This window comes from Mus caroli, chromosome 4 (assembly GCF_900094665.2).
Source record: "Mus caroli chromosome 4, CAROLI_EIJ_v1.1, whole genome shotgun sequence".
NCBI classification, from domain to species: Eukaryota; Metazoa; Chordata; class Mammalia; order Rodentia; family Muridae; genus Mus; species Mus caroli.
In genome coordinates, this window is record NC_034573.1 from 52458148 (window position 1) to 52471142 (window position 12995).

The window sequence follows — 12995 nt, forward strand, 5'->3', positions numbered from 1 at the left end:
CTGGCTCCTGGCCTGTGAGCACTCTACCACTGAGCCACAGCCACAGCCACAGCCACAGCCACAGCCACAGCCAGAGCCTCAGCCACAGCCAGAGCCTCAGCCACAGCCACAGCCACAACCTCAGGTACAGCCACAGCCACAGCCACAGCCACAGTCACAGCCACAGCCACAGCCACAGCCACAGCCACAGCTACAGCCACAGCTACAGCTACAGCTATAGTCTGGACTCCAGGAGGAATTTTCCCTTTCCTGTAGAACTATGCCATACATTAAAAAAAAAAAAAATACTTTACCCTTTTAAAATACTGGTAGTTTCCAGAAATTTTTTTCTGTCATTTGAACGTAAAACAGTCATTGTTATACCTGTTTGGAAAAAAAGAGAGTTTTCTTTCAACAAGATTCTCCTTTTTCAGTTTTGTTGACTTGAGAAAACCGGGTTAAATTCCATCTCCTCAATCACTACTTATAAGACCTATTATGCTGTCTTTATGAATTTTTTCTTTGTTTATAAAACTGAGTTGTAAGCAGGCAGTACTAATGTAGCAACTAGGGAGTAATCTAAAAAAGTCTTAATAAAATTACATTCTTGGGCTGGAGAGATGGCTCAGCAGTTAAGAGCACTCACTGCTCTTCCAGAGGTCCTGAGTTCAATTCCCAGCAACCACATAGTGGCTCACAACCATCTGTAATGAGATCTGATGGTTGTGATGCCCTCTTCTGGTGTGACTGAAGACAGCAACAGTGTACTCATACACATAAAATAACTAAAATCTCTTTAAAAAACCAAAAATTACATTTAACAAAAATACATATAAGTACATTATAGATGTATTATAGACTTATAGTCTACATTGATTTAAAAATTGTCAGTTAAATCCTAATGAACATTTGAGCAACTGGAGAATCAAACCATTAGAGAAACCGCACTGAGTCCTAGGTTTTGAGAAGACAAATTTGTAGTATTTGAATGTGAATGTCAGTTAGACGAATACAATTTTATAACTTAAAACATTTACTAAATGAAGGACAAGACAAATGCCCCTACCTTCTATTTTCTTAAGTGTTTTAATGAGCAAATGCTTTTCTCCATCTGAGTCCATTCTTATTATAATCAGTACCTAGTCAAAAATAAGAATTCCACATGATTGCTGAACGATCATTCTTCTCTTCTGTATTGTTGTGGTGCTGAAGATTAAAGCTAGGGCTTCACACATACAGGCAAGTGCTCTAGACTGAGGTCTGCCCCCAGCTGGATTATTCTTTCCCACAGTTTTGCCACAGTGATAAAACTAGCACATTTAACTGATCAGATAAAAGTAACATCAAGGAGACTAGAGTTGCCGGGTGTGGTAGCCTGTAATCCTAGCAATCAGGCGGCCTGTGCAGGAGGAGGACCTGAAGGTCAAGGCCAGCTTCTGCTGCACAGAGAACCAACCCAGTCTTAAAAACAAAAAGGGAGCACACAGGTTACACAGTAAAGAATCCTGTTCTCAATTCTGGTAACACCAAATATCAACAAGGGACGCAGACTCTGGGGCAGAGTCTTAGCATCTGTCTATAACAGCTATACACAAATTGTCTTGGTCTGCTTCATTACTGTTAACTTCAACCCCATGTCTGACATCACTGGACAAAGGAGCAACTTGTATTCTCCTACTTATCATGCAGTTTCTTTCTGGGGGGGCAGGGAGGGGAGACAGTGAGTTAGATTTAATGGTAAACTTGTCACTTCCTGATTTAACTTAACAACTTTAAAAGCCATTCAAGAGACTTAAAATTGAGGATAGAGGACCGACAGAGTGGGAAAGGAAAAACATTCATATAGATTTATATTCAGAGTCAGTATAACCTCGTGTAATGTTTTCCTGCTAGATTAGGTTTGAAGAGGCATTTTGCCTTAAAAGTTCATTCATTCAGCTTTCATATAATGGATAGAGGATGGGTGGGAAAATAATTTCTAATATAAGCCAAGACATAAAGAGTTTTTTTTACAGTATCATGTCAGATAAGATTCTGGCTCACTACACAAAAGTAAATTATGACAGTTAAATTGTGGTGTACATCTCTACAATCTAAGACAACAGTTTACAACAGAAATTAAAGCACTTAAATTTGAAGGCAGTGAATAATGCCCCCTTTTTCTGGGTCTGAGACTACTGTTATCTTTCTTAAGGAGAAAACTGTCAAGGGCCAAACATAGCCTATTTTATAACCTCAAAGTTAAATACATCAAATCACGTCACACCCCATTCTTTATACTAAATACTTTATCTGCTTCAACCCAATACTCAACCTTCATTTGTTGTTGATTCTGTAGCCTACTTAGTATTTGACATTGCAATTCTTGGATCTTATAGTTGGTTTTAGGCCTTTTTTCCTTAATAAACTGTAAAATTTTTAGCTGTCTCCAAATGTTATCCAAACGGGAGTCTAACACACTTTTGTAGATATCTTTTGCATTTGACAAATATCCTGTTTAAAAAAATTAGGGAAAATGTTAAGTCTTTTAATGTTTCTGATCCATGGCAAAAATCACTACAAAAACAAATCAAAACAAAATGAAACTTTTGTATTCTGTTTTTTGAGACAGGTTCTCACTCACTATGTAGCTCTGGCTGCTCTGGAACTCCCTATAGAGACCAAGCTAGCCTGGAACTCACAGAGATCCTCCTGCCTTTGTCTCTGCCAGCTGAGCGCTGGGATTAAACACATGTGCCACCATTCCTGGCTAGAAATAAATCTTAAATGACAGTTAATAGGTCTGGAGAGATAGGTCAGTGGTGAGCAGCACTGGCTGTTTTTCCGGAGGACTGGGATTCAGTTTCCAACACCCACACGATTGATAACAATTGCCTGTAACTTTAGTTCCAGGGATCTGATGCCCTCCTCTGCTCTCTACAGGCATGCAAAATACCCAAACATAGAAAATAAGAATAAACAACTTGAAAAAAGACCCAGTTAACATTTCACTTAGTCCTGTTCTGATTTTAATAAAATAGTTGATACTTTAATTTAAATTTATATCTAATACACATTCTTATAGAATACTATGTGACATTTTGATATATGTACATGCTGAGCAATATTTCTCTTTCTTTCTTTCTTTCTTTCTTTCTTTCTTTCTTTCTTTCTTTCTTTCTTTCTTTCTTTCTTTCGTCAGGGTCTTATTGTATAGCCTTGGCTGACTTGAAATTTGTAGACCAGGCTGGCCTTGAGTTTATAAAGATTCACCTGCCTTTGCCTCCCAAGTGCTCAGATTGACTGGTAAAATGTCTAAATCAGGTTAAACATATCTTCCTCTTCAAACATATAATGTCTTTAAAATTAGGTGAAGCTAAAAAAATCAATATCACATGTGTAGTTTTAGCTATATAACATTAGTTTATTTGTACATATCTTTATACTTCTACATATCCTATTCTTTCCTGCTTCCTGAATATTAATTCACTCTTCCTGTAAGTCTCAGGATCTACACTTACATGAAAGTTCTTTTGAAACATTGTTCACTGGAATTTTCCTAATACTTAATTTACATAACTTTGTACCTGATTTTTTTTTATATAATGTATGTGACAACCTCATTAGACTATAAGCTCAGGGTAAAAGTAGGATTTACTCTTAATTAATATTTGCATCTGTTCAAACATTGGGATCTAAGACATGCACATAAGATAGGATCTTCCCGTGTTCTGCAGGACAGTCTCAAATTCCAGGGGCCCTGTTAGCCTCCCCAAAAGCTGGCACTATAAGCCTACCCAACCATACCTGACCACTAAGGGCAACTTAAACATGAAAGATTCCAAATCTTGTCCTTGAAGGGTCATATTTAGTAAATCTAGATTTTTATCCCAATAATTCCTTTCTGATAAGCTCTCCGTGGGATTTTGGGGCCCAGTGAGTTTGGTGAATTTTTGCAGCAGAGCACATGGTAGCTTCTGCAGATGAGGCATTGAACATATTTGGGTAGTGAGTGTTGACTTAGGATATTTAGTTCACTCCATATGTTCTCCATGCACGTGCATGTTAAGTCTCACATCAGTGTTGCTAGGCTGACAGGAAACTTAGAGACTGACTTACATTTTACCTCCTAAGGTTTTCAGACCTGATTCTCAATACTGTTGTTGGACTTTTAACTTTTTAAAAAAGATTTATTGTAGGCCAGACACGGGAGCACACACCTTTAATCCTATCACTGCAGAGGCAGGCAGAACTCTATGTTTAAGGCCAGCCTGGTCTACACAGTGAGTTCCAGGATGGCCAGGGGTACACAGAGAAACTCTGACCCCATCCCCCCCAAATTATTGTATTTCTACTTATCTCTCTCTCTCTCTGTGTGTGTGTGTGTGTGTGTGTGTGTATGTGTGTGTGTGTTGGGGGTAAATTCCCATGAGAGCAAGTGCTGTGGAGGTCAGAGGCAACAATCCCATGGAGCAGCAGCTCAGCCTGGGTGCTGGGAACTGAGCTGGGGCCCACCGCAAGAGCATATCTACTCTTAAGCACTGAGCCATCTCTTTAGCCCCAGAATTTACTTTAAAAGCAAGTCTTATCTTCTCAATGGCTCCCTATCCCTGTGCAATAAATGCTAAACTATTTTGTGTAACAATAGCTAGTCCTTACTTTTTAAGGCAAAGTTCCAAACATGCACTAAGGGTCTAAAATGTATATGGAAAAATGTCAAATCTCACATTAAAAACCAGTGCATAATAATGATTATACATTTAAATCTGTATAAGGGCATCAGAACTCAGCAATTCAGACCAGGAACAAACAGCATAATCAGAATATATGTAGCTCCATTCTGTGCTGAGTGCAGCTCAGTGATAGACTGCTTATTTGGTGGTAAAATATTAAGAGGTCTTGAATTTGATCCCTAGTGCTGAAATATGTATCATATACACTATTTATGTATATATTCCATTAATAGTTATGACAAAATGTATATTGATCAGTGTAATAGGAGAGAAGGCTACATAATTTTTCAAGAAGTGATACCTTTTTCAGAACATTAAATTATTTCAGATGAAACATTCAACAAGAAGAAAACAAGAAATAAAAATTTCTCCACCAACCTAATGCAGTATCCAAGTTGCATGTTAAAAGGACATCTCTAATTGTTACCAGGAGATGTAAGAGAGCAGCATGCCTGAATGTCATTTTTCTGTCATCATTTTTATCTATATAAACAAAAAGATAGTTAATAAATACATTAGAGTTTTAGAATATGTATCAGATCTGATTAACAGTGACAGCTAATGTCTGTTAGCAAGTGCTTACGATTGCTAGGCTGTGTATAAGCAGGTTAGCTCATGGACTCTATAATTCTCTCAGGATGACTGTAATCCTCATTTACAGATGAGGAGTCAGCCTCAGTGAGGATAAGTGATGCTCAAGATAGCCCTAAACGCTGCCAATGAACTGCAGAGTGCATCCCCTAGTGGTAAAGACATTATGTTTACTTTTGTTGGGAAAAAAAGCCACTCTAACTAAGAAGAAAATTAACTTTGTAATTTGTCTGTTGTTTAAGATAGATGTAGAGACTTGTGAATGAAGGAATACTTTGAAATGCAGATAGACATCTGAAAGTGTTAGCTCAGAGATAAACTCGAAATTGCCAATTGCCTCCTGGATGTGCGGTACACACTTCCTGGAGATGAATGCTTGGATTCCTCTGCATGTGAAAACATGAGGTGAGGCATGGGGGGGCATGCATGTGCCACCCATGTGTGTAAGGTCAGGAGACAACCTGCAAGACTCTGTCCCCTTCCTCCATGTGGTTTCTAGGAATCAACTCAGGTCATCAGCCTTGGCAGCAAGTGCCTTTATCTGCAAAGCCATCTTGCTGGCCCTATTTTACTTTACTTTATTTTATTTTTCTTGCTGTTGTTTTGTTGCAGTGTCTCACTATGTGGCTCTGGATGACCTCAAATTCCTGAGTTATATGATTCAAAGCATGAACCATCATGTCCAGCAAAGATTTATTTATCTTTTATTTAAGTGTGTGAATGTGTCTACATAAGTTCATGTATACCATGTACAGGAAGAGGCCAGAAGAAGGTTAAAGATCACCTAGAAACTAAAGTTACAGGTAATATGAACCATCATGCGATAACTAAATCTAGGTCCTTGGTAAGAAAAGCAAACAGTCTTTAAAAAACTGAGCTATCTCTCCAGCCCACCTATAATATCTTTTAAAGAATATGCAAATTTGTTACTATATGTGTAATTTAATGAATTTAGAAAATTAACCTTACTAATAAACTAGGTCTAGATAACATATAATAAGCACAGTGCACTGTGTCTCTTGCACTGGTTCAACAATAAGCACAAGACAGAGTACATGGATCACTACTTAGAACTTAAAGTGAAGGGTAGCGGGCAGACTGGCCAAGGGGGTAAGATTTCAAAATGTCATTCAACAAATGAATGGTAAGTGCCCTATTTTTTTCTATTAGTATGTCCTGGCCTATACTATAGGTGACTACAAACCCCAAAGGGGATGCCACAGCAAGGACAGAAATAACTCTAAGAGAAGGCCTCAATCCATGGTCTGAGCAGTAGGGAAAGGGCTCATATGGGTAAGAAAGTGTAGAAAGCCACTGTTCTGTTTTAAAACCTTTTTTCTGTTCTTTCCTTCCCCAGAACCACAATGTTAGAGGTCAGCAATGACAGCAGTAATTACTGGATAGGACTCTATGCCAAGGTGCCTGAAACCCCTCTGCTTATGCAGAAAATGTTTTAGCAAGCCTAGCAACTTGTGATAACTCGTGCACCTTTGACTTAGGCTTGTTTCAATAGATTATTCTCATTATGGGTTGCAGTTCCTGTATCTTTTTTGTGTTTGGTGATGTGACTTTACATTAGACATTGTCAGTTTTATGTTGTTGGGAGCTGGGTATTTTGTGTTTATATAGATCTTATATTTCATTATAAGGTGCAGTTAAATTCACTAGAAATTATCCTTTGGATCCTTTCATGATTTTGTTTGGGCAGAGCAAGGCCAAGTACTGGTTCCCCTGAGAATGGGTATAGCATTAACTTTGGTTTTGCAATGCAGATCTATTAAATAATACATGTTAGTTAGGAGATTCACTGAGTATCTTCTGGGCTTGGCCAGATGTGAGTACTACATGCTAAATTACAGTCAAGGTTTCTTCCAGATCTGAGGGCTGCTTGCTACAATTGTCTAAAAATGTGTCCTTTGTGTATTATGGATTTGATTCGTACTCACCGTGGTGAATAGCATCATTTATTTTTTTTTCTTGTTCCTTTAAGAAGAATCTTGTTTGGTCAAAATTGACAGTGGCGAATTTCCAATTGGCTGCAGGGTAAGTACAGAGGCAAACAAGCTTCTTTAAGATAGGAATCGCTGTGGCTTCTAGGAGACAGTATGCTTGGCACTGGGTGTCTGAAAAATAACAGCACTGAAATCGGTGTGTGTGAAAAGGGTAGTGTGCTGTGTCTGACACCCAACTCACCTCACCGTGCCTGTGGGTGAGGGATGGAGTGACCACTGATAACACATTTTTCAACCATGGAAACCATGGATGAAGACTAGGGGCTCCTGCAGTCCCTTCTTCTCACAGGGATGTAGGAAAGTGGCTTCAGTTTTAATGAAGGAAGATAACAACTGGTGGCCTTGAGTGAGGCACCGGGAGAAAGACAGAAGCAGGGTGTAGGGCTCTGGGTCTGGAAATAACTTGAAAACAGAAATAGAATTAAGAAATGTCTGTATCCCAGCACTTGGGAGGCAGAGGCAAGCAGATCTCTGAGTTCAAAGCCAGCCTGGTGTATGTACTGAGTTCTAGAGCTACACAGAGAAACCCTGTCTAGAAAAACCAACAACAACAAAAAAGTTTCTGAAACAGGTAAAGACAACTACATGGAAAATAAGGTATGTTCTAGAAATCTGGGAGAGGGCTTCCCACCATGTGGTTGCTGGGATTTGAACTCTGGACCTTTGGAAGAGCAGTCGGGTGCTCTTACCCACTGAGCCATCTCACCAGCCCGGGGAGAGGGCTTCCCAATGATCTTGAAAGTGCATTGCCCACCTGATGCGGGGATCTCGATGACGTCATCTGTCCTTTCTTGACATCTCTCCTCTGGAGCTTTACTACTAGAAATAACAGGACTTTCTTCTTGAAGAGGCAAAGAATATTTTTCTTTATCTTGAAATTCTAGCAAAAACATTAAATTGTTCAGGAGAAATGAGGCTGCTTTATTTTAACACTGTGTTTAAAATCACTGCTGTTAAATCTTTTCATGGAAGTACATTGAGACTGAGTAAAATGAATTATACAGATCAGTGGACCTAACGCTGTGCTGAGAAGCAAGGCGGATGATGGGAATGGGGTAAACTCTGGTGTCCGCTCTGAATTCTACCTCGGCCCTGCAGCAACCCCAGGTTCCTCATAGGCAGAATATGACCTAGGATGCCTACCTGAACTCCAGGGTCCAAACTCCAGTCCTTAATATGTGAAAGACAACGACATTGTATATCACCTCTCTGTGGCTTTCCCGAGTTTCCCTTCTGTTTCCAACCTTCCACTCTACTGTCTCGGGCATCCCAGTTTTATTATTCAGTCTTCAGTTCAGCCATTTTCTACATGAAATTTTAGGAAACTGCCTTCCTTACTTCCTTTACTATGCAGTGTGATACCTGATATAGTGTTCAATACATGTTAGGTTTCTTATTTTCTAAATATTATAGAAAATTATTCTATAGAATATTATAGAAAATATGTGCAGGTACAGCTATTTTAACTAAATACTCATGTCATCCACCAATAATCTGACTATAAGATTCTTTTAAAACTGTGATACTAGCCTGCGATACTTTTATGTAGAGTTAAAAGTCTGGTAACAGAATGGGATATGGGAGTCTGTGCCTATAATCCCAGCATTTGGGAGGCTAAGGTGGGAAGATCACAGATCAAGGCCAGCCTACACAGAAAGATCCCACCTTAAATAAAAGAAAAGAATTACAAGTATAATGATGGAAAATATACAAAACCAGATTATGTTACAAGTAATACTGCCAATTAATTTTAAGTCCTCTGAATAGGTTCACTCAAGCTATATTAATTATTGAGATTTTTGAGAGGACTAAAGTCATAACATTTCTCATCCCCAATTAACTGTAAAATAAGGCAAGAAGTAAAACATTACCTTTGTTGCTAATAAAGCTAAGGTGGAGAATAAGGCTTGATTTGCGAGACAAGTGGGCTTAGTAACTAAATATCTGAAGGAGGCGCCTCCCCACTCAGTCCTCGCCTAAGCTGGCCAGGGAGACTCTCACCAGGAAAGAGTCACAACATAGGACAGACTGACAATACTTCTTTCTTTGGGGATGCTCATTCCCTTAAGTGCACACCCATTTAACCCCCAAATATACAACTGAGACACTTGTTTCTACACCCAACCAGGGAGAAATATATGCAGGAGCAAAGAGGCCAGGAGCGCCACAATGGTCGAGCAAATGTCAGGGGCACAGAGGCCCTCCCTCCTTCTTCATATCAGCACTCCTTTAAAGGGTTAGGAAGCTAGCTCATTTTTTTTTAACATGAAAATATTCTCTTCATCTCTTTCAACATTTTTTGCTGTGGCTCCTTATTTATGATGCTAATAAGTCCCTTTATAAGCTATTCTCTTAAGTAGAACAAGCAGAAAGGATGCCAGTGTTCATATGGGATTCTTTCTCAATCCAAATAGGAGTAGAATCTGGAAACAAATCTAAAAATGACAAATTCTCTTTTCCTCATTTGTGTGTGTGTGTGATGTGTGTGTGTGTGATGTGTGTACGTGCTGTGCTGTATGTGTATGTTTGTGTGTATGCAAGTGCATGTATTTGTGAGTGTGCATGTGTGTGTAGGTGTGTATGTGTAGAGGACAATCTCTGTTGGCGTCTTTGGTTGCTATTTACTTTGTTTCTCTTTTGAGACTGTCCTGGAGCTTGCCAAGCTGGATAGGCTGGCTGGCCAGCAATCCCAAGCACACCCCTGTCCCCACCTTCCCAGTACTGGAATTACAAGTGCATGCCACCACATCCAGCTTTCTTTGAACATGGTTCTGGGGGGGCCTTGTGCTTTTAAGGCAAGTATTTTACTGACTGACTCATCTTCCCAACCCCTTCTTCATTCCTTTATGCAGAGGGTGTGACTGGATTGTGAGGAAAGCGTTCGTTAGAGTGATCCCAGAGACATACAGAATTGTTATCAGTGCCAGGCAGTGGTGCACGCCTTTAATCCCAGCACTTGGGAGGCAGAGGCAGGCGGATTTCTGAGTTCGAGGCCAGCCTGGTCTACAGAGTGAGTTCCAGGACAGCTATGGGGCTATACAGAGAAACCCTGTCCCGAAAAATAAACAAACAAACAAACATATAAAAAAAGAATTGTCATCAGCAAGGTGATTTATTACATGGCTAAACTATCATAGAACCAGAAACCATGGTGAATATATAAATGCATAAACAAGCACAGAGCTCTAAAATCTCTGAATCCTACTCTGAATTTTCACCAGGATTGTCACTGTGGAAACTGTCGTGCAGTAGTAATGCATTTCAGCACATCTGTAAATGGCTGTCACACCATAACTACCTGTACTGGCTATTTTTGTGTCAACTTGACACAGCTGGAGTTATCACAGAGAAAGGAGCTTCAGTTGAGGAAATGCCTCCATGAGATCCAACTGTAAGGCATTTTCTCAATTAGTGATCAAGGGGGAAAGGCCCCTTGTGGGTGGGACCATCCCTGGGCTGGTAGTCTTGGGTTCTATAAGAGAGTAGGCTGAGCAAGCCAGAGGAGGCAAGCCAGTAAAGAACATCCCTCCATGGCCTCTGCATCAGCTCCTGCTTCCTGACCTGCTTGAGTTCCAGTCCTGACTTCCTTGGGTGATGAACAGCAGTATGGAAGTGTAAGCTGAATAAACCCTTTCCTCCCCAACTTGCTTCTTGGTCATGATGTTTGTGCAGGAATAGAAACCCTGACTAAGACACTACCTTAACACTGAGAACCAAGTTTTGTCTCCACAGATAGACGTGGGACTGAAAGACCCAATTATGCTATAAGTAACATAAACACTTCTATCAATTTCACCAAGGTAAAGTCTGTCAAAATTATTCCAGAATGTAGTGGCACACACCTTTCTTTAATCTAAGCACTTGGGAGGCCTGAGAATCTCTGAATCTGAAGCCAACCTGGCCTACATAGTGAGTTCCTGGACATCCAAAACTACATAGTGAGAACTGTCTGAAATTTAAAAATTATTCTAAAATTCAATTTTTAAAAAACCAGACATAAAGTGATATGGCATACTGTACTACTTTTGATGTGGTTAGATGAGGGAAAATATAAGAATTACAGCACAAATGGAAACTCTTTGATAATATTATAAAGATTAATAAGCAATTAAATGAGAAAATGTCTAAGTACATATTAAGTATGCTTAAATACTAAGATAAACCCCTAGCTAAGGAACTATTGATGACTGACAGTTGCTGGGAAAGGGACTGTTAGTTGTTTCCTCTAAGGGCACAGCCCCTGGTAGGTCTAACATGCTCCAATGGTTGGCTACAACTTAGAGTACGTAGGTAGCACTAATGAGATTTGATGGGTTAAAGGGGCAGGGGGAGTGGATCTGAAGAGATGGCCCAGAGATTAAGAGCAGTTACTGCTCTTTCAGTTGCCAGCACTCAAATGGCAGCTCAAAACCATCTGTAACTTCAGTTCCAGGGGTTCCAACATCCTCTTCTAGCTTCTATGGGCACCAGGCACACACACAGTGCACATGCGTACACACAAGCAAAATACCCGTGCATATAAAATAAAATAATCTTTTAAAGAATAAGGTCATGAAGTTGGATAAATATGAATTGGAGGGTGGATATGGGAGGAAGTGGGGGAAGGGAAATGATTAATGTTAAAAAGACAATGTTTGAAATTCTTGAAGAATAAAACTATTTTTTAAAAATACTGAGTGAGATAGGATTGTAAGTGAATAAGAAAAATGCATAAAAGAATGATCAAGTTTGGAATACTAAGTTTATATATCCAAATTATAGAAATCAAGTTTTATAAGTAATAGCTTTGTTACAAATGAAATTGTATCTTTTAATCTTTGAAAGCATATTTCTATATGCTTTTCCATATCTAAATATATATCTCCACATCTATCTCTATCTATAATAAGCATCAATGGCGTTTTCCTTGACTATGAGAAACTATACAGTTTCTCTAAAATTGCCTTTATTTTCTTGCATTGTGTGACAGACAGTGCCCAGTCCTAGAGGCTACATCCTATGCCAAATCTTACAGAGTTACCCACCATTGTTTTGGTCATGGTCATGGCTTTTGACATCAGCTTCTGAAGGGAAAGTCTGGTGTTTACTTCTCAGAATAATAAACTCGCTCAGAAGGTCCAAATCATCTTGTTTTTTATCATAAGATGCCTTGATCTGGGAAGAGGAAGCTGATTCAGCAGATGGCACTTGACTTGAACAGCCAAGTCCAACACAGCTGTCCTCGGGCTTCTGCGTTATTCTAGCCTCTGGTTCTTGATCATTCTTTGGATTTGCTTCTACTTTGGATTTTTTAACAGAGATACTTTCACGGGACAAACAAAGGTATGGTACTTCCTTTTCTGAAGAGGGTATGGGTCTCTTCTGTGGATGTAACTGGTGAACATCTGTAGATTTCTCACTGATTGGCACAATGGGCAAGGGACGACTCTTAAGTTCTAGCCAGGCTGGAAATAAGAAGATAAGATTCCAAAATGACTTCTGTACCTCAATGAATACCTTTAGTTGTAATTTCCTGTTAACATAATTTGATCTTTAGGGGTATTGTGTTTAGTGTTTGGAAAATCCACTTTTGCTTCTAAATAGAATAAGCTTTAAAAAATAAAGTTTACCATCTCTTTCCTTCCTCCCCTCCCCTCCCCTCCCCTCCCCTCCCCTCCCCAGCATCACTGTCTTGGGGCAGATGGCTAGCTGTGCCAGCCAT

At 39.5% G+C, this 12995-nt stretch overlaps 1 protein-coding gene across 1 annotated transcript in view; it reads right to left on the reverse strand.

The window, feature by feature from the left end:
• Window positions 1-12995, reverse strand: part of Shoc1 (shortage in chiasmata 1) — a 73374-nt gene that overhangs the window by 21600 nt on the left and 38779 nt on the right. Inside the window, exons 13-19 of the mRNA XM_021160305.2 lie at window positions 12319-12738; window positions 8049-8174; window positions 7229-7405; window positions 5070-5174; window positions 2294-2472; window positions 1046-1118; window positions 294-363 (exon numbers count right to left, since the gene is read on the reverse strand). Of these exons, the coding sequence (XP_021015964.2) occupies window positions 294-363; window positions 1046-1118; window positions 2294-2472; window positions 5070-5174; window positions 7229-7405; window positions 8049-8174; window positions 12319-12738 (1150 nt within the window). The remainder of the gene's footprint in view (window positions 1-293; window positions 364-1045; window positions 1119-2293; window positions 2473-5069; window positions 5175-7228; window positions 7406-8048; window positions 8175-12318; window positions 12739-12995) is intronic.